Source organism: Aotus nancymaae, unplaced genomic scaffold (assembly GCF_030222135.1).
Source record: "Aotus nancymaae isolate 86718 unplaced genomic scaffold, 86718_ANA_hifiasm-v0.15.2.pri h1tg000019l, whole genome shotgun sequence".
NCBI lineage: Eukaryota > Metazoa > Chordata > Mammalia > Primates > Aotidae > Aotus > Aotus nancymaae.
The window spans coordinates 30297336-30319845 of record NW_026988431.1 but is presented as its reverse complement, the minus strand read 5'-3'; the positions used below and the strand labels follow the sequence as shown (position 1 = coordinate 30319845).

At 45.1% G+C, this 22510-nt stretch overlaps 1 protein-coding gene across 2 annotated transcripts in view; it reads right to left on the bottom strand.

The window, feature by feature from the left end:
- EPHB1 (EPH receptor B1) overlaps positions 1 to 22510 on the bottom strand; it is a 434509-nt gene that overhangs the window by 91678 nt on the left and 320321 nt on the right. For both annotated transcript variants that reach the window (XM_012451172.3, XM_012451174.3), the window contains one exon: positions 6485 to 6609. In XM_012451172.3, coding sequence (XP_012306595.1) covers positions 6485 to 6609 — 125 coding nt within the window. The remainder of the gene's footprint in view (positions 1 to 6484; positions 6610 to 22510) is intronic.

Here is a 22510-nt window from a genome sequence, read left to right as displayed (position 1 = left end):
CTTTAAACCTGGGGACCACACCTCGGCCAGCAGGCATTTGCTTAGCTATTTCCTGTCTAAAATGTCTCTTTCCAGGGCTCCTCTACTCCCTCCAGATTGCTTAAGCCTATGTTTCCCAAGGCCTCCTCTCTAGGAAGGCTTCTCTCGCCACTCTGGGATGTGGACTGTCTACACCACTGTCATTCCGAATCGTACCTCACCCCAGCACCTTCTTATATACACATGAACTTGTAGTCTGGCCTCCAATCCTTTTCACATGAGTGTATCTTTTCTCTGCAGAGATTCTGAGTTATCTGCAAGTATGCATGAACAGAAGCTTAGAGCCTGGGCCTGCCTTTGCCAGCACAATGAATTCTAGAGAAAAATGGGGATATTTAGTGGAAATGAAGAGCTTAGATCACTAGGAGGGAGGCGCCCAACCCTTTGTGCAGATCTGGGGTACTGTGATGAGTTCTAGGCACAACATGCTTTACAAATGTGGGGAAATTGCAAACTATATCCTCAGTAAATGACAGAAGAAACAGGTAGTTGAGCTAGGATACAGTACAGTGATAAGAAATTCCCATTGTTTAAAATATATAAAAGCCTACTTTGCAAAGTTAAAGATGACCTGATGTGTATTTAATCACTCATTCATTCATTTGGCCAGGCAGTATGTTTATGACACACTACTCTGTCTGGGTGCTATACATGGGCTGTAGGTACAAAGGCCTGGTCCCTTTCCTCTGGGGACGTAACATCTTGTGGGTGGACTGGTAAATCAACAGGAGTGTTGATTGAGTGACTTGGCAGAGAGCAGTTCAGGGGATTGTGGGGGCACAGCAGGGGACCATCCAGCCCAGACTTGGGAGGAGATACAGAGCGACTCCGGGAAAGGGTGACTTGAATTGAGTCACAAAAGATGAAATAAATTAGCCACAGGGATGAATGTGGAGAGTGAGAACAGAATTAAACATGCAAAAACAAGGCCTACAGGAGTTCAGGAGACTGCAAGTAATTGGCATATCTGAAGTGTGGGTGGCATAGAAATGGCCACAAATGATTCAGAAGCAGTTGTGAGGGACCACAGGTCTCAGGTCAGCTCAAACACACAGCTGAAAGTTACAAAGAAACCCATTCTCACTCTAATGAAGGGGATGTCTATTGGGCCCTGGGAGAGATTGCTTGCAGAGGAACTGCCCACCCACTATTTGATCTATTTAAACAGGAGATCCTCCCTATCTCCAATCAGGGATTCAGAAGAAAGAAGACTGTTTTTTCACTATAGGAGGGATGTCGTCTAGAACTTTGATCATTTCTATTTTGACACAGTGGAGATCTGAGATCTGAAACTATAACAATCACCAAGTCACCTTGCAAATAAGAATAAAATTCCATTGCTACAAAATCCAAGCAGCTGCCTGAATTCTCTGGTTTTACTGGAATCTGCTGAAATCAGGCACTGGTTGATAAATGTGAGGCACTGACTGGAGAGCTGTTATTGAAAAACTGTTTTAATACATCATTGGTATTTGGATTGTGAGGACCAAACATTACTCTATAATCACTTTATAGTCCAAACATTCTTGAAGAAGTTCATTGCTTAAAATGAATATTAGTTCTTGTTCCCCACAAAATCATTAATCAATTTCAGGCAAATCAGTAAGAGCTATGAACAAAGTTGCTTTTTTTTTTTAAATTGGTTGCTTATGACTGATTATAAGTATGTAGGAGACAGAGGATGGAGGATAGAGGATGCAGCTGTTGAGGGCAGAGACCAGGTCTCCTTCCTTTCTCCTTTCCCACCCCAACATGCAGCACAGTGCTCGTACCGCCTGGGCGCTCAACAATTCAATGCTAAATGAGTGAGTAAACAGCACACTTCGGTCCAGTTATTCGAACCAATCGATTGAGCACAAGATATTGCCAAGGTCTGAAAGAGTCTGTATGAGAAAATGGTCCTAAAATTTGAAAGGTAAGAATTCCCAAGGTCTAAACCAGCCAGTCCTAGCCTATATAGTTATTATGAAGAGCGAGTAACCATAAACACTTAATCATTAAGACAGCTGAGAGCAGATGTAGATGCTCCTCCCATGGTTTGCCTACAAGCACTGACACCAGGAGTGAAAAGTGCTACACGACAGTAAACAAGAGAGAATGATAAATGGAAATGTATTAAAATGGGGAAGGAGATGAACATGGGAAAGGCACTGGGAGTGTCATCAGCTCGATGGCATCTGAGCTCTCTATTAATGAACTGGTGGAGGAAGCAAATGCTGCATCATTCTATTCTCAGAGGGAAACTGAAAGGGGTCCTAAGTGCAAACCCAGGGTTATGTGGAGCAGGAGACCCATGGAGGGTTTTCAGGGGTTGCAAAACTGCCCTCATGGGCCAGCTACCTTTTCTGATAATATTCCATTGGAACCCAGCCAGGTCCATCGATTTGCATACTACCTATGGTTACTTTCCTGCTACAAAAGCAAAGTCGACTATAGTAGTTGGAGCAAAAACTGTATGGCCCATAAGCCTAAATTATTTAGTATCTGATTCTTTATAAGAAAAGCTTCCTGACTCTTGGTTTAGATGAAGGGGCTGGGACTTCCCTGCAGGGAGAGGAGATGGCATAAGATGAAGAAATAATGGGGTTTCCTTCTTTGGACCAAATCCAGGACATCTACTGGGCTAAATTCTATTTGTGTTTACATCTTCTAAAGACCAGGATTCCAAGACCACAGGGAGCAGGTAGGCATATCATTCTTTCTGCAAGTATTTGGATTTATTATTAAGATACAATCTCTTATTTTGGGAGCCACACTAATTTTGAGATCCCAGCATCGGGGTGCTTGCATCCACTCTCCTATCAAATTCAGAAATTTCCACCACTGAAGTATAATAAAAATGTGTTAAGTTCTGGTTCGGTGACTCCCTAGCTATGACCTGTGTTGTTACGGGTAAGTCATTTAACATTTCTATGACTTAGCTCCATCCTCTATAAATTAGTTATATATGTTTTCAAGTATACACTTATTTTTTCCTTTAAGGATCAGAGCTAATATATCTGTGTATATCTGGCACATAATAGATACTCAACATATGATAAATTATCATTGTTTCAAAAGACTCTCATGGGCTAATATCTTTTTCTTTGGTCATATTAGGAATAGTCAAAACAATGTAATGTACTTTATAGTCAAGCACTTCATAAGTGAAGGAGGGTTCCACAGTAACACACCGAATGGTAACGAATGTTTGGGCAAAGAACCTTCTGTGTTCCCTAGGAAAGCATTCTCTCCTCTGGAGTGGGGACAATAATATGCTTCATTGAGGTGTGGAAGCTGCCGCAGGCATTGGGCTGCTGTGTATGTGTGTCTGTTAATAATTAGTACAAATTACTAAGGAGCAGGGAGGTAGCCTGAATGGGAGAATAAGCTGCTTTTATAGCATAAGAACTTGTGGTTAATTACAGTTTTCAAGGGAAAGCTGTACAGGGAAAGGCAGTGGAGGAGCTTGGGCTGGTTTGAGAGGAAGGAGCTGAGGCACACAGGCACGAGCCTCGTGGCTTCAGTGCTTGGCCTGTCATTAAGCCCTTGACCCCTACCCTGGCTGTCCACTGAAGTGACTGCCCTGGGCACAGCAGATGAGGAGGAGTATGTGGTCTCCAATATATTCTGCCCCTTTCCAGCACCACCTCCCGCTGCGGGGCAAAGGACCCAGGCCCGCTTCCCAGCTGTGGGACTCTGGACAAGGTTTTTGTTTTATTAAGTTCTTTGTTTCCCTTTTAAAAATGTCTTTATCCATAGCAATGATACCAACATTTATCACACTGGCGTGCGAGGGGGAAGTAGACAATGTTTATAAAACTCCTGGCACACAATAGGTGCACACTGGGGAAAAATTATTATTATTTTTCTGAGATGAGGTGTTATTTCAATGGAGCTACAAGTTCATGTGTGTGGGAAGGGGAGCTAAGTGGACCCTTATTAGGTCAACTTTGATGACAGAATGAGACTATGTGGTCAGTTAGTCTAAACACTTCCTTCTAAAACATGTTAAAAAGTCAACATTTACTTCAGTAACTGACAAAAAATATCCAGCAAGTAAGAGCCCTAAATCCAAAACGGATCAGATATAACAGGTACTTATGAATTCAGCTGGTTCAAGTTGTTTCCAATTCACTGAATTATCTGAATCAACTCTTTACAAGACCCAATATTGTCTAAGTAGAATAGAATGCTGCTTAATCCTCCACCTTGCTTGTGAGTTCGGCTCTAATGGCTGAAGGGCACCCTCCTTACAGACTAGATTGGTGATCCATCTGGACCTCCGCTTTTAGGGAGGTAAATGGCTACCACTCTATAAATGTGAAAACTGTGACCTAGAGCGGTTAAGTAATTGGACCACAGCTCCGTGGCTGGTTAGCGGCACAGGGCACTGGAAACTAGGGCTTCTGCTTCCACTGCAGCCATGTCCCACGACTCAGCACAGCCTCACTGTTCCAGGCTATAGGCCCCGGTTTCTGGTCCTCTCCTTCTTTCCGTGGACCCACTGCAGGACCTTACCAGGCTCAGGACTTTCATACCATCTACAGACTCACAACCCCCAGATGGACATCTTCACCTGGCCCCTCTTTCAAACTCCAGATGTGCACCTCTTGCTGCCTACCCCACATCTCTTCTTGGGTGTTTTGCAAGCATTTCAGACACTGAGCTAAACTTCAGTTCCTTTCCTCACATGGTGATCCCCTTCTCAGTCAGTGGCAGCTACATCTTCTAGTGGTTCAGGCTAAAATCTTCTCACGCCCAAAATCCAACTTGTTGGAAATCCTGTTGGCTCTGCCTTAAAGCTGACATATCTGGAAATCAACTACATTTCAATAGCCCTCTGCTATTACCCTGATTCAAGCCACCATCGTCCTTGTTAATGATTGTAGATCTACCAGGCCCCATTTTCAGTGGAACAGCTTAAATGATCTGGTCAAAATGTAAGTGAGATCTTGTCTCTCCTCCACTCTTCAACCTGCTGTAGCTCCATATCTCACTCAGTGGAAAAGCTCGTCTTTTTTTTTGAGACAGAGTCTTGCTCTGTCACCCACAATCTAGGCTCACTGTAACCTCTACCTCCTGGATTCAAGTGATTCTCCAGCCTCAGCCTCCTGAGTAGCTGGGATCACAGGCACCCGCCACCACTCCTGGCTAATTTTTTGTGTTTTTAGTAGAGTCAAGGTGTCACCATATTGGTCAAGCTGGTCTTGAACTCCTGACCTAATGACCTCCTCTGGTAACCTCTCTCATCTGTCTATTATTTTCCCATTTGCTTGCATCTCTCCAGCCATGCTGGTTCCCTTTCTGCTCATTGAATCACCAGTCATGATCCTGCCTCAGGACCTTTGCAAAGGCTGTTGCCCTTTCCTCCTCCAGATATCTGCTTCACAACAATCTTACTTTCTTCAGGTTTACACAGATCTTACCTTCTCCAAGAAACCTATCTCTACCCCTCTATTTAATTCTGCAACCTGCTCTTTCCCAAGCCTGACAATCCTAATCCCATTTACCCTATTTTTTTTCTTTTTTCCTCTATGCTGCTCATTTTCTAACATACTATATGATTTGCTAATTTATTATGTTCACTGTTTATTGTCTGTTTCCCTCTGTTGTAAAGTAAGCTCCTCAAGGGTAGAAATCTTTGTCTGCTTGATCACTAATACATCCTAGAATACAGTACCTGCCAAATAGTTGACAATACTTACCAAACCAATAAGTGAACGAATAGTGTGTTTTTACAAATAATGTATTGGGCTAAAACAGAAGACACTACATTTTCCTAAGATGTTTGTAAATGCCGCAGTTCAGCCTGGTAAGAGGGAGGCCAGGGGCCAGCTCTGCCAGGCACCAATTCCCTTTTCTTGGCAGCACATGCCCCACTGTCATCCCCAGCAGCAGCTGCTAAACAGTAGTCAAGGAAAATAATATAGAGATGTTTATTTCTGTTAATTTTTATCTCCTCCATTTAAATGTTCATTTTACATGTTTTTTTATCCTCCACAAATCTATTAGTGCAGTAGCACGTGCATATAACTTATAAGTAAACTTATTTTGGAGGTGCACAGTTAAACACTTTGAAAAACACTGACCTACCAAACCACACACTCCTCTGAAGGTTCGGGATCCCTGGCAGTTTTGTGGCATCTGCATTACATTAGTATATCAAGCATGTGCCTGGAAGAATCAGACTGGTCCTTCCCAGCCAGTGAACTATCCAGATTGCAAGATGGTGGACTGGAAGTTTCTCTCCTTAGTTGGCACAGAATATGCCTGGGCTTTGAACAAGGCTTTTGCCAGGACAGACCTGGAGAACTCTCCCAGGGACCTTCTGGCCTCTGCCACCAGAATCCTCCCTCCCTCAGGACGTCCTCCAGCCTGTCTCCTTTGTGCTTTTAGCTAGCAACCATCCATGGAACAGTGGCTGGCCGTGGGTCTTGAAAGCTTGCAGGTAGAGCTGGCTCACCTTCTCATAGTACCGGATCTCATAGTCCAGGATGATGCCATTGGGCTGCTCCGGCTGTGGCCATGACAAGGTGATGCTCCTCATAGTTGCACTGACTTGGTGCATGATGGGAACGGTGGAGGGGGCTGTGGAGAGAGGAAGAAACAGGGTAGCTGAACAGACACTCAATTACAGGGGAAGGGCCATCTTTCAGAGGTAAGTAGGGAGAAAAATGGCATTGGGTTTGAACTCTGCCCCTTCTTTATCAATAGCTGAGCTGGATCTGCAGAACTTCCTGTGGGTTTTGTAGAATCAGTGGAGTTTGGATAACAGAGGAGAGACAAGGTAGCAATTTAGGAGAGGAAAGCATGTGTGCACAGGAGCTGGAATGGACATGGGACTTTCAGAGGCAGCAAGGCTTGACCAAAACAAGAGATGATTGGAGGAATCAAAGGAAAAGACAGGAGGAAAGGAGGAACACTGTAATGCTTTTGAAAAGAAGATGTCGAAGAAACCTCAGTCTTGCAGTTTTGGGCTGAGCTATTGCAGAGATGAGAACCCGGGGCAAGAGATGATAATGAGACAGTAGAACCAGTTGGTACAGAATTACTAAACAATAGAAAGGAACATTCTAGCAAACATCTCTTTCTGATACTACAAGTAAGATTTTATCATACTTTAAAAGGAAGAGAGGAGGTGTGTCTCAAAAAGACATGAACACAGACAAACAACAGGAGGTTCTGTCAGAGTTTTCCAAATGAGGGCATTTGCAATAAGGAGTTCACATGTATAAATGAAGAAATGACAAACAAATCAAATGTTTGGAAACAAGATAATTCTAAAATCTGTAAAGTTGATTCAGAAATCCCTGTTTGGAAATAATATTACTTATTTCCCAATTCAACATTTTTCACATGATGTAAGTAAAATGAAAACAGTCTGGAAGTAATAAATGAGGGCTGTCTTTCTAGGGGAAGAATGGGTAATGGATGAGGCTTCAATCTGTGCTGTGCTCGTGGGCTGCTCCGTTTAGTCCTGGCACTTCTGCAGTGATGAAGGTCTTTTCCTCATTCGAACTCCACTTTACAATGGTTTCTCTGGGGACCATGGTTGAGTGACATTTACTATCTTCAATTTAAGTTAACAGATTGCCCTCCAAGACCTGGAATTACACAGCACAGCTATGGGGTCACAAGGGGGCTGATGCTTTCTCTACTACTCATTGGACCCTCAGTGAGTCCCTGCTACGTGGGGGAGAGGATGAAGAGGACTTGTTCTGAAGATGCTCCTAGCCCAGGAAAGCCATAAAGAGTGAGAAGTGTGATAAGGACTCAGAACCAGAGTATCCTCTGGGACCTTGAAGGCAGGTATGCACAGTTCCCAAATTCAACTCTCAGAGTTCCTACTCCTTGGAGAGTAATTAACTAATTGCCCCAGTTCCTGCACTCTGCAGTCCATCACCATATTCACACAGAGGCCCTGATTCCCACAGGCTGCTCCCAGCCAATGATTGAGAGCAGCAGGGATGCCATGGCAGACCCATTCCTGCAATATATGGGACTATTCTGATGCGCAACTCTCACTCAAAAACTCCCCAGTGGCCTTTCCATCACTACCCTATGACCCACACAGCAGTCTAAAGCTCTCCCTAACCCACCCAATCCTCCTTCCTTCCCTCTCTCCTTTACAGAGATCAGATCTTTCTTAAGGTCCAATGGCTCTCCCAGCCTCCTCTGGCTCCTATCTAATTTCCCCAGAAAATCTTTCATACATCAAATCCCATCTTGGTGTCTGCTTCCTGGAGGTTCTAAATTAATGCAGTTCTCATTCCCCCTACAACTTCCCTGGCAGGAATTTGCTGCCAAGCTCCTGCTGTGCCCCCAGGGAGGGGAGACTTCTTGCCTCCAGGAGCCGCTGTTCTACTTGGGTGAGTCTCACCAATTTACATATCTTTCTATGTTTATTTGAAAGTTATCTTCTTCCCACTGGTTTCCATTCTGCCAACTGAAGTAAGAAAGGATGTTCCCTTTCCCACAAAATGTCTTGTCAAATATCTAAGGAAACTAGTTAGATCTTCCTTGAGCTATTCCTGCTGAAAAAAAAAAGTCAAATATTTCTCCCATAATCATTACATGCCACTCAAGATGGTTCTTTTCCAAACAGGACCATGTTCCCTAAATTCCCTTTAGGCACGAGGCTCAGAGGTGAACCCAATCCTCTTTCCACTCTTTGAGCAGCAAAGATTAGAATAAAACTAATACCTACCATGATCTGTGACCTATACATCTATTAATATAACCATTAGCCTTTGGATCAAAAACATGTCCCGCTATTCAATCCTGAAATGGCAGTTCTATAGAACCTTTAGGTTTCCCCATGGTACACTCCTCACCTTTTGTCTGTAGAGTTGGCTTTCAACTTTGACAACGGGAATGTACATGTATCTCAACCTTTATGGTGTTACATTTGCCCTATTCATTTAGTAAGTAGAAACAATTTTTTATCTTGATTGAGCCATCGAGTGTATTTTCTCTTGCTCCCAACTTAGTAGTATCTGTAACTCAGGTTAATTCATTAATTAAGCATATCTATTGAGCATCTTCCATGTAGCAGTCACTTTCTAGGTTCTAGTGGCACCATAGTGAATAAAATAAAATTTCTTGCTCTCATAGAGCTTACTTTCTAGTGGAGGGATTCAGCAGAGACTACAGGTAATAAATGAATCATACGTTATGTTAAAGTATATTAAGTACAGTGAAAAAAATGGAGCGGGGGAGGGGACACAGAATACCAGAGGTGGGAGGTGTGAGGTTAGGGAAGGCCACCCGAGGAGCAGATACAGGAGCACAGGGTTGAAGGAGGGGAGGGAGGGAGCCGAGTGGATATCTGGAGCAGCCAGGACAAAGGGGCTGATGCGGGGGCATCAGGGAGTCAGTGGGATCCAAGAAGAGAGGAGTCCACAGGGGGCAGGGCCCTGAGGGACACTAAAAGGAGTTTGGCTTCTACCCTGAGCAAGCTGGGGAGCCACAGGAGGACTGTCAACAAGACAGTGATGTAACCTGAATTGTATGATACTGTTATCACCCTCTGCTGTGTTCCAGATAGAATTCAGGGTCCATGTAAAAGCAGGAAGCCAACCACAGCACTGCTGCAGGAATATCGCTGGGAAACCATGGGGGCTGAGATCTGGCCTGAGCAGTGCAATGGGCAGATTCTGGATATATTTAGAATATTTCCATGAACACGGGATGTGGAAGAAACGGAAGAGTCAAGTGACTACAAGGGTTTTGGCCTAAACATCTGGAGGAATGGGGCTGCCATCAACTGAGATCAGGAAGATGTTTCTAGAAGCACTTTGGGGGGAGAGATCAGGTGCTCCACTTCAGACCTGTGAGATTTGAGATGTCCAAGGTGCCCCAGAGCAGATGCTGAGTACCAGATAGGTGTTTAAGGTCCACGCTGCAGACCAATTTGGAGTCACCCATATTTCACAGATATTGAACTCAGTGGAACTTGCAGAGATCACCAAGAGAATCAATAGAATAGAAAAAACAATCCAAGATTCAGAAGATGAGAAAATATTCAAGAGGCCTGAGAAGAAAATGCCAATGAAGTAGAAGAAAAACCAGGAGAGTGTGATCGCCTAGAAACCAAGTGGAAATGAGGTGCTCCTAGGAGGAGCGAATACTTTAAATGCTGCTGCTAAGTCAGGTAAAATGAAACTAAGAACTGAGCCCTGGACTTAGCAAAAAGGCTCGATGGTTAAATATGTGGATGGCCCGTGATCATCTTTTCCAGCACCTTGCAATCACAGGACAGAGTCATGGGGCAGGATAAAGACAGTTCAAGGAAGGTGAGGCAGTTTTCTGGAATCAGTCCAGATCATTTGGGGATCCCAATGGGTCCACAAAGGCAGGGTGAACAGAAAGCTCCTGAGAGCTCTTTCCTTCCACTGCAGGCTGTGTCTCTCAGGCTGCCCTTGCAGACCTCTGTGGAGGCACAACTTACATGTTGTGAATCATGTCAGTTTCACACAGGATTTCATGGTCCCTCTGTCTTGAGAGTTGAAACATCATGTATTTAAAAGTGGAAAGATCAATGCTAATGGATTGATGATTTTGCTGGGCTTGGTTCTCCTTGTCTCCGGAAAGCCATCATTAGAAACTCAAGATATTTGCCAAACACTGTGCCCGTCCTTTCTAATCACTGGGGACAGAAGAACAAGTAAGAAAGTCACAGCCCTGCACTTTGGGTTCTTGGAGTCTAGTTGGGATAGATAGTAAAGAGGCAGTCACAGGGCAGTGATCCAGAGGCAATCGACAGCTGAAATCCATGGAGAGAAATGCCCCTGTCACCACACATGATACAGATCTCCCCAGCAGTGGTACACGGGTCTGGGGGGAGCTGCCAGAGGGTGATGGCCATCCTGTCTGCATTTCTCAGATTTATGGCAATGACATGAGGATCACAGGTCCTGTGGAAGACTGTGTGTTCTCACACAGGTCACATTAAATGGTTTACATTTTGTTGCGATGGGATTTAGCACATGGGAGAAAGCAAGAAAGCATTTCTTATCCTCCCTGAAAATCAGGGGCAGCTTATGTTTAGTGCTCTGCCATCAACAATCACCTACAGTGATAAGTTTGGTTTTTCCCCCTCCAGGGGTAAATGCCACCTCTTGAGCTGTTGTTTTATGTGCTGTGAAACTTTCAGACAAAACAGAAAATAATAAGAATGAGCTCTGGTATTCACTTAAACAACAACTTCTTCTAGCAAAACTAAAGCAGATTAAAGACGGATGAGAAGATTAATTCAAAGAAGCATCCCCTTTTGCCCCCAAGTACAATGGTTCTCGCAGTATGTCCTGGCTAGTTGTCTTTTCTCTACACTCCTCAGATGAAGGGACACTTTGATTGAACACCTGAAAGAGTCTCTTTTTTGCAAACACCCACGAAACTTTTGAATAAATTAAACATTCTACTGAGAGAAAGAATTGAAAATAAAGAGTTCAAAAGATTATTCAAATTTAGCAAAGAAACAAATATGGACCCTTCTTTCGAAAAGGTAAGGACAAAGAATTAGTTTAGGGGTTACTTGGAAAGAAGTTGATGAAGCTTCAAGAAAGATGTGTTAGGTCTAAAGAGGTAGTGCCCAATAAATCCAAACAGAATCAAAGGTGCCCTGCACTCTTTCTTAGCAAAATGAACAGGCTGACCCAACAGAGAACTGGGCCCCAAAGAAGAGATCAAGGAGCAAAGACGAGTGTCCTGTCAGGCTCCTAGGAAAAATCAACTAGGGTTCAAACAGAATCAGAACCAGAGTGTTGAAGAAGAGAGTTATAGTCAATAATAAAAGGCCTTGTAAATGTGTCAAAAGCAGAAAGAGATTTAAAACATCATCGGTCAAGGGGATCGAGGATAGAGAAAGAAACAAAGGCAGGCTGAGTGAGTGAGTCCTTTGTCTGCTTTTGCCAACAAAGACTTTGGGGAAAACTTACTCCCAAATTGCTTCTGAAGCAGACCAATCCAAGATAGTATATCACACACAGCAGAGGAAGAGCACAGAATGTTCTAGCCCGAACTGACAAAGGAGATATGAATAAACTGAAGGGACAGTATGGCCCTAGCTGTAAGATGTGAAAGAGCTCACAGATGACATGGAACAAATGTTGGCCCAAACTGGTCATGACCACTGGGCACTGCCAATGGTATTGAAGATGGGTCCTGGCAGACCACCAGACAGCCCTCCATTTGTACGAAGGGCTCCAAAGGGAACCATGAGTCCCGGGAGACTCAGGCTGGATCTGAGTTGGTGGCAGGAATTTATCTCAACTGTTAATAACCCATACTCTGGACCCTAGAGTTCTGATGTGCACAAGTTTTCCTGTCACATCACAGGTTCACCTGGGCCACGTATTTTATGTTCATGACATTCCTTGCCCCTTTAATTTAGTTACTGATTCGGTTGTGTTCAAAAGTTTCTTCTTACTCATTTCGTTTTTCTTATTTGGTAGGGGCATCCTCCAACAATTAAGTATCTCAGATTCCAAAAATATGAGATTTACTTGATGCTTTCTTCTGGGACAATTACTAAGTTTTAACACATTACAATGCTTATTAAAAATACTTCACAATCTTAAGGCTGGGCGCGGTGGCTCACGCCTGTAATCCCAGCACTTTGGGAGGCTGAGGCGAGTGGATCACGAGGTCAACAGATCGAGACCATCCTGGTCAACATGGTGAAACCCCGTCTCTACTAAAAATACAAAACGTTAGCTGGGCACAGTGGCGCGTGCCTGTAATCCCAGCTACTCAGGAGGCTGAGGCAGGAGAATTGCCTGAACCCAGGAGGCGGAGGTTGCAGTGAGCAGAGATCGCGCCATTGCACTCCAGCCTGGGTAACAAGAGTGAAACTCCGTCTCAAAAAAAAAAAAAAAAAAAGTACTTCACAATCTTTTAGTTGATATTTGTGCCAAAATAATTCCTTCAACAGTTTTAACCATAATCCATTTTGAGACCCAACAAATGATATAACACTTCACTGTGTTAAAATTAATGCACATACACTCAGACTTCAGTTGATCTATTGGAGCAAATGTTTAAAGAGGTCATAAAATTCCCATCAATGATAGACTGGACAAGGAAAATGTGGCACATACACACCATGGAATACTATGCAGCCATAAAAACGATGAGTTCATGTCCTTAGGGACATAGATGAATCTGAAAACCATCATTCTCAGCAAACTGATACAAGAACAGAAAATCAAACACCGCATGTTCTCACTCATAGGTGGGCGTTGAACAATGAGAACACATGGACACAGGGAGGGGAGCATCACACACTGGGGTCTGTTGTGGGGGAATAGAGGAGGGACAGCAGTGGGTAGGAAGGTTGGGGAGGGATAACATAGGGAGAAATGCCAGATATAGGTGACGGGGGGATGAAGGCAGCAAGCCACATTGCCATATATGTACCTCTGCAACAATCCTGCATGTTCTGCACACGTACCCCAGAACCTAAAGTACAATTATACATATATATATTTATATGAGGTTAAAAAATTATGAAACTTGAATTTCAGAGTTCAGCAAATCTTATCCAAAAGGGAAAACAGTGTTGTGTGTGTCGGTGGAAACTGTGACAGGGACAGCCTTGTTTGAGGCCATCGCTCGCCGACTCTAGGAAGGTGCAGGTCACAGCTGAGCTGCTTCTGCTTTAGCTCAGGCAAACGCTCTAGCAACTCTTCTGTAAGGCAAATGCTGTCTCCAGTGAGAGGGACTTTCACATCTAAAATTCCCAAGGAGACCCATACAAAGAGGAGGCCATCTGCCTCCCCTGCACAATAACTCATGGGTGGGCAGGGGGGAGTAGTTTTTCTTGGCTCTTCCACACAGTGTGTGTGTTGCAGGGGGGTGTCCTCCCAGGGGACCCCTCACCCAGAGAGGTCCTGCTGCCCCAACCTGCACAGTGTGCACCCAAGGCTTGGTAACGACTTTCACCCTCATGGGCATTACTTTGTCTGGGACAAATGCTCATCAGTCAAGGAATACTTGGGTTGAAGAGTAATGCTTCTATGAACATTCATACACAAGTTTCTGGATGGACATATGTTTGCATATTTCTTGGGAATCAACCCAGGATTGGAACTGCTGGATCATATGGTAATACTAACCTCTGTCCTCTCTAGAACAGCATTTCCCAGCCAAATCATCCTTGGACTAACTACCTGTGATCTATAGCACAGACCATAACTATGAAGAAAACGGGTAAGGTAAGAAATAGTAAGGAGCCTAGGGCCCAGCCCAGAGCAGCAGGAGTTAGCAGAAATAAAGAAGGGCTATTGTCAGGGCCCTCCAGGTGCTGCAGAGAGACATTTGTGCTATTCTGGCTCTGCTGTTTGCTTACTATGTGATCTTGGCATAAGATTAACCCAATGCCTTGTCTTGTTTGGGCCTCAAGTTCTTCAACTGTGAAATAGGAATATTAATTCTTATGTTATTTATTTCCCAAATGTTCTGAAGATGTGCTCTGTGTGGTCTCTTGCTCCTTTCAACCAGATCCCACCTGCCAGGCTGGGGACTTGGCAACCACCCCAAACTCCCCTTCTGGGCCCACTGCTGTTTACATATGCAAATCAATCACTGGGCATCATTCCCCAAGGTAAATGTAAAAAGTGGGATCCAGTGACAGCCTCAGGTATTTATTTGATAAATATCTTCTAGGGGATATATAAATATGTCGACTAAGTCAGGGTGGATGTGATAGATACAAATAAGCTTGGAGAAAGGGAAAGCTAGCAAACAGCTGGGTTCCCCAGAGGCGAGAGTGATAAATGCTCCAGAAGACGGCCAGTTTGCCTTGAACATTTTGAGATAACCTGAAGTAACCTAGAAAGTAAGTAATAGGGTGCCGTGTCCCTAAAGATAAGGAGACCTGGTGACTCTGGAGAGAGGACAAACATGGCCTACTCATCCAACGGTGTGCCTCAGGCCCAGGAGCCCCAGATGCTCTTGTGACCCTGCCACTGCCTCTCCACAGGTCTCATCACCTGATCTCATCGTATCTCATGCACTTACTGTCCTAACTCTCTTGTCCACCTCTAACTTCTTCACTTCAAATGCCTCTGTGGCCAGATTAATCCTTCTAAATTCAGTTTTACCTTTGTTACTCCAATGCTCAAAACCTTCAATGGCTCCCCACTGGAAAAAGCCCTAATCCCCGCTTTAACATATAGCAATGAGACAGCCACTGACCATTCCAGACTCCTTACCACTGCTCCCTCTCAGGAACTTGCCACTCTTATCTAACTGCTCTATTTATCATATCCAAAAAGAGCTCATCTTTTGGAATCTCTGCCAAGAAGGCCATCCCCTGTGGGCACCTCTCTTCATGACTCTGCTGGCCTCTGAAGGCACAGAGGGAGCCGCACACTGCCCCACACTCCTTATCTTTGCCTGCCACGCTCACCAGAGTGCCCTTTCCTGCCTTCCAAACCAAAGCCCTTTGGGGTTGTGATCTCCACGTTGGGACACAGTGCACTGTAATCTAACTTCCGGAGTGCTCACCTTTGCTCTCCATCACTGGAATAAAGTCTTTAGGGAAGGACCAAGTTTTTAGCCTCTTCACACTGTGCTAGCACATAATAGATGCTCAACAAAAATTTGCTCTTATTGTAATGATTTCAGGCTCTTCTCTAAAGACCTCAGAGGTAAAAAAAAAAAAAAAAAAAAAAAAAAAAAAAAAAGTCAGAAAATCCCTTAGTTCTACCAAACATGAATACTAGCCTTTGAAAGGACATGAGGTGGAAGAGGGGAGCCAGGGTTGTGATTTGGCAGCCTGCACCTCATGAAGAACATAGAATAGGCCTGAATGTGGTAGTCCCAAGGGAGTAGAGATGGGAGTGCTTTTCTATGTGTAGATGAAGAAATCTAGGAGGTGGGGTCCATCTCTATCTCACTGGGATTGTTCAACTGTAATGTTACACTAACATTGGTCATTTTCTAATTTTTTTTAAAGCTATGAAAACCTTTCTCCTAACAAAGTTTTCCCTGAAGCAAGAAAGAGAACAATTCAGAGCTGCTCTGGGTGAATCAGAAGTGGGGGCTGCTAGGCCTTGAAACCAGTCCATTTTCTATCGCCCCAACCCAGACTCTGAAAGGTTTATAGACAGACCCAAACAGTGGTGAGCAGTCTCCAGAAATCCCCTCAAAGCTTCAGGTTAAACTATGTGAGATCCTAGAAGCTATGAGTGATGGGGTTGGGAACCAAGGATTGGGCTCCCTGGCCATCTTTTTAAAAAATATATGAAACACATCCATATCAAAAAACCAAAGTTTAATTATTTAAATGTCAACTAAAGACTTCCTGCCCACTACTACTCATGACAAAAGAAGAACAATTTGCAACACAGATAAACTGTGTTTCCTCTGACATTTCTATTCTAGGAGGTAACTTTGCTGAGGAGGTCCTGCTTAGATAACTGGTTCTCCCACTGTAGATGAAAACTCATTTCATTGAACAAATAGGCTTGAATTTTACATTAGGAGGCCTGACTCATTGAATATTTTTGGTGCAGTAACACTTCTGGTCAAAGTAGATTAAACAAATAAGCAATTAATTTGGAGACTCGGTATAAATACAAAAGCAGAATTAATTATTCTTCTCATTGTTTTCCTCTATTATGGACATTAGTTTCTTGTTTGCTTTTACTCTGGGCTTTCTGACATTCCCTTCCTATCTTCCTCCCTACCCTGGGAGTCACCTGGGGACAGAGGACTTCCTTGGGTGTGCAGCCCTGTTTTGTGCTGTTGTGGAATCCTGGCTTAATTTGAGATGTGAATGGGATAAAAAGTGAGGGCTTCAGGTCTGGGTTTCAGTCTCACACACCAAGGCAGGCAGCCACAGGCTCCTCCTTCACTGGTCCATCCACTAAGGGTTTGTCAGTTCCATGCCAAAGGGGCATGGGGTGACAGGTGGGGGTTGAGGGTTGGTGGATCTGGGAATGTGGGTTTATAGCAGAGGTTCTCATTTCTGATATTACCTTTGACATGTGTGTGTTTGGGGGTGGGGTAGCATTCTTTATTGGGATCATACATCTGACCGTGTAAGTTCTCAAAATGTAGTCCCAGATCAGTCTCACCTGGAAACTAGTAAGAAAGGCAGACTCTAGAGCAAAGGTCTAGATACAGTGAATCAGAAACTCTGGATGTGGGCCCAGCAATCTGTGTTTTAACAGATCCTTCACAGGAGTATGATGCATGCTCAAGTTTGAGAACTGCTTGTCTAGAAACCTAGAAGTCAGAATATTAAACTTTGACAGGGCATCTGAGGCCATTCAGTTTCGGTCAACTCTTAACAATTTATAGATTACAGCAATGAAGGTAAGAGAGGGGAAAATGACTTCCCCAAGTCCCCAGAAAGTTAGTGCAGAGTCAAAAACAGCTGAGCCTCCTTTACCTGACATCAGCGTGGGGCCCTCTCCCCACCACTCATGCACTCTGCACTTCCAGAGCCTTGAGGATGTCAGGCATGGGGGTGCTGAGGGTGCATGGGGATATCAGCATCACTAATGGATAGGCACTGCCTTCTGGGACCCCTTGTGCCCTCAGGGAGATCAGGGGTCCCCACCTGTGGTGGAAGTGTGCAGAGCCCTGTGCCTGGAGGAGGAAGCAGGCTGTGATGTGTTCCTGGGGGCACCTCTGCCTCCTGAGTCACTACAACCTGGCATTTTCCCACAGCTCCTCCTCCCTGCTGGGGGAATTAGAAGGTGCCTTAGAAGGTGCAATTTATGTGAAAACTATAGCAAACTTGTCCTCTGTGACCCTGAAACCATGGGAGGCTGTGGAGGTGTGTGGAGCAGGATACTCTTCACACAGGCATCTAAGCACTGTGATGGCTGCTGAGGATACAACCAGAGTACTCACAGGTCAGCTGGGACATGTCACTGGGCTCTGCCTCTTCTCAGGCCAGCTAGCCTTTCCCAGGTGTGGGACGAGAGCAGAGCACTGGCAGCACTGTTTAATGATTGATCGTGAAAGACAATCCACTCCAATCACTAGCAGTGGAGAGGCCACAGGAGATCCCCCACCACAGGTTGTATGCCCCGTTACACCTGGCTCTCACCCTCACACATTCAGCCCAACCCCTAATGTAGCTGGAGGACCCACCACCATCACCCTGAGGCTGACATCACTGCCACCAACACTGGGCAGGGGATCTGCATCTGCAGTCACTGTGACCATCCTCCTCCAGGCCTGGAGGTCTGAGTCTTCTGGCCTGAAGGTCCAGAGCCCCTCCTCCTCAGAGTGGCCCCCAGGCCTCACAAGTGGGCTTCCATCCTGCTATGGCCACTCTTTAGCCCCTTTCTGGACATCACCAGCCCCAGGGAGTTCTGTGCCTTTTTTCCTTAATTCTAACTTTCCCTTTGACTACTCAGCACATCCTCACCCCGTGCCCTCTGCTTACAAATCAGGAAACTCCCCTCTACCCACCAGCTTCCCTCAGAGCCTTCACTCCATGCCTGCATGAAGGAAGAGCAGCTGTCCTTTGAGGACACCTTTGCCTTGTAGCCCTCTCACGTTGTGACAGTCTGACTTTGTATCCAGCACACCTCAGGGTCAGGAAGTGGGATGTGTCATCCTTGCTCCCCACTGTCTCTTTCACACCATCACTTGCCATCTCCTGCACCCTTTGCAAAAATGCCATTTGGCTAGACCACTCCAGGTCTTGGGACCACCATATACTCCCTCCCAGCATCACGCCCCTGTTCACTGGAGGCTTGAGTTTCCATCTTTGTCTTCCTCTCTACCCTGAGCCTTGCCCTCCTGTGTCTGACTTCAATGTCCACTTAAACAAAATAATCCCTCAGTTCCCTGGCCTTCACAACTCTTCGATGTCTGCCAATTCCCATGGCACATTTAGACTCTGCTTCACCTAAAGTTACTGGATTTTCCAAAATCACAAGTCTAAATATTCTGCTTCCTCACCACAACCTCGGATGAGCCCACTGCAACTCTTTTTGTCCTCATCTGGCCCTCCTGGCCTTTACTTCCAGCCAGTGCATTGGCCTTCTCCTTTATTCATATCCATTATTATCGATCTTAGGTTCCATCTTTGCAATAACATAATTCACAATACTCCCCAAACGCTTAGGCACATGTTGCCTTTATCTTTTCAGAGCATATGACTGTCAAAACTCAACCAAAGATATATTTGTGATCTGTTTCCTGTAGGGCCTGCTGTCCAGGAGCCATATACTGCTGAGAAAGCCACATAAGAGGTAAAAGAGGTGGCTTTCTGAACATGTGATCACCAACTTCAAATGAGCTCTCAATTCTTTCCAGATATTAAATTTATCTGCGTAGTTCCATTTTCCACTCTCTTCAATAGCACTGCCAAGCCTTTTCCATTCTCAACTTTCAACCCCAATACTTCCCACTTCACTCTCAGCAACGAATCTTATTTCCCACCTTCCAGAGAAAATAGAAGCCTGAATATCCAACTGCATAAGTAATATCCTGATTTGAGTACTCAAACTCTCCACAAATTATGCATGTGCAGAACCGAACCTGTCTTCCGTTGATGCAGTCCCTGAATGCTTCTGGGAGCCCCTGGGATATCTCCTCTGTACTAGCAAAAGATACTCTCATTCTCCTGCTTCTCTTTCTTTGTTCTCCATGTCAGCTGCCTGCGAGACCACTCAAGGAACACTGCTTATTAAGCCGGATGGCCAGGTCCTCCCTGAGGGTCTGCAGCCCTGTGAGAGCACGGTTTTCAGTGCTCCTCAGGCAGCACCAGGCTCAATGCCGCTCCGAGAGCCCTGCCTCCCTGGCTACTGGTGGTACCTTGTCACATAGTCTCAAGACTGCCTGACTGTTCCTCAAACTTCACAGCATCCCTCATGCAAAGCCACTTTCCTTGCCCTCCCAGTTCTCTATCCCAGGCACTCACTCCCATCCAGGCCATCAGATGAGGAAACAGATGTAGCAGGACCTCACTGTCCTCCTAAGGATCCAGTTCCCTACACACCCACCTCCTAGCAAGCTTCCCTCCCCACATGCAAGCCCCTTCCTGCAAACAAAGACCAGCCCATTGGTTTAGGAGGCAGCACCAGAGTGTGACATGGTGTAAGGTCAGCCAGGACACCCTATAGCACAGGACACATTGCTGCAGGGCAGGGCTGGGAGGATTAAGACATGGCGTTTTCCCTCGGGAGTCCTCAGTCTGCCAGGAGAAATACGGCCTAAGCACATAAACAACTAACGCACATCCAAGAAATCACTGTATTGTGCCTTTAACTGGTACAATTCAGAGAAGGGCAACATACATCACATTGGAGTTTCTACAGGGCAGATGTACTCCTAGGGTGCATGACTGGACTCTTTTTCTCCCAAGCTCTTCTGAATGGTAAAAGCATTTGCTCTACCGTCAAAAAAAGGGGGAAATAAAAAGGAAAGAATCACACACACTTTAAAATCCTAGGGCTCAATTCTACAGCTAAGGTTTTCCTGCAGTTTGGCTGTCAGAAGGAAACCGATCCTGAGGCCTGAGGGATTGGCAAAGAGTCTCCCTTAAAAATATTTGTGGTCCAGCATTGCCTTTATTTACCCAGAACATTCAATGTGCCTTTTTCCTCCATCTTTCACATCCGCTCAGAGAAGATGTTAATTTTCTGAAATTAAACACTTAGCTTGATTACTGTTTTGTTAATTGCTGCATTCAGAAACCCCTGGTGCTCCTGCCTGTTTAACATGGATGGTACTGTGAAAATGACAGGCGTGGGGCTGGCATGCAGGGGGATGACAACAGGGCTGGGACGCCATCCCAACCACCTTCCCTGTACTTGCTCAAGCAGCTGGGACCCTGCCAGTGGCGGAGGTAGGACAGGCCAGGTCGTAGAAGACTAGTTCCCACAGAGTCATGGTTATGGTTTGGGGGTGCAGTGCACACAGGAAGCCTTGGGTCTTACCAACATCTGGGAGAATGGAGGGGGTAACTGCAATCACAGCTCCCCACCCAAAGATGCCTGACAAAGGAAGGATCACAGTGACAGCTAAAGCTGCACCATTTGCTGATGCCTGAGATTACTTAAGAAAGACTGAAGCATTCATTCATGTATTTATTTAACACGTTATTAGTTCATTCAATGAACATTTGTTGATTGCCTTCTATATTTCAGGCACCCAACTAGACACCTATCTGGACACAATAGTCAACAGGATGAATACAGGGTGCTCTCTCCTGGAGATGATAGCTCATGTAGTTGACTTGCCACAGAGCATGGAGTAGATGGATCACCTGGACCTTCCTCCCTCCCATCCTCTTTGCCTCTTTATGAGATACCTCTTCATGAGATAGCTCACAAGGTGAACAGCAACTATCTCATAATCCAATTAGTGTTCCCTCTGCAATAAGCATTATAACAATCTCATGTGGATGTGAAATCCTACAGGGTAAGAAATTTCCTCCAGTCTCATTGCCAGTAGCAATAGAGTAAATGAGCAAATAAGTCCCTGAGTCCTGTGGGCACTCTGGTAATCCCAACAGAGTGAAGGCATTCTCGGCTGTTCTGGAGCTGTTAGCAGCATCACTAGCCACTGCTCATGACCTGGAAAGGAGAATTCCCATACCTAACCACTGTGTGGCCTGGCATTTGATCCACAAGAAGTTCCAATCGGTCTGTTGAACAATAAAATACCCCATCCAACACACTGTCACTGCGAAGCAACATCCAACTCAGACTGAAATGCTCTCTGGTGACAACATGTGGTTCCATCCTCACTTTTTTTGTCTGTTATGTTTGCTGCAGTGTTCCTGGTGTCTAGAGCAGTAGATGGCATGCAGAAAGGCCTTGAAAAATATTTGTCAAGTCGGTGAGTGAATGGGAGCCCCTAAGAAGCAGTACCCTTGAGCCAGTACTTGAAAGCAGTACTTGGTAAGCAGTCGTAAAGCATGTGTTAAGTGAATGAATACATTTCCAAAGTTAAAGGGCTCAAACAAACCAATCCCTTTGAGAGTGGCTGAGTCTTTCTGTGTTCCTCTGAGTGGATCAGGGCTTGTAGCATCATCCTAAGCAGCATTCCCTAAGTTCCTGCAGGGAGCCACAGTGGAGGAAGACTCCAGATTATCTGAATGATCTGAGAGGGATCTTCAGATGTTACTGGCGGGTCACCATGACACATTCTCGTCACCACTCCCCAGCCAAACTGAAGGCATCGGGCAAATATTTATCAAGGCTCTCTGTGCCTGGCATTGTGCGGCTGCTACCTCAGGAAACTGGTGTTAGGTGAGAAAGTGTGATTCTCCACACAGCTCATTATCTGGTGGAGGACCCCAAGGTTGCCCAGGATAGAAGCCAGGACATTAGTCAGTGGATAGAAGGTTGCCAAGGGTAGAAGCCACTGCCATCTGCAGACCCTCTGAACTCAATAGAGAACACATCATTGTTTGCAAATGGCCAGGGGCTTTCTGAGGCCACTTGGAAGTTCCTTCTCAATGCCAGAGTTTAAGAAACAATAAAAACAACCTTTTCTAGAATTAGCAATG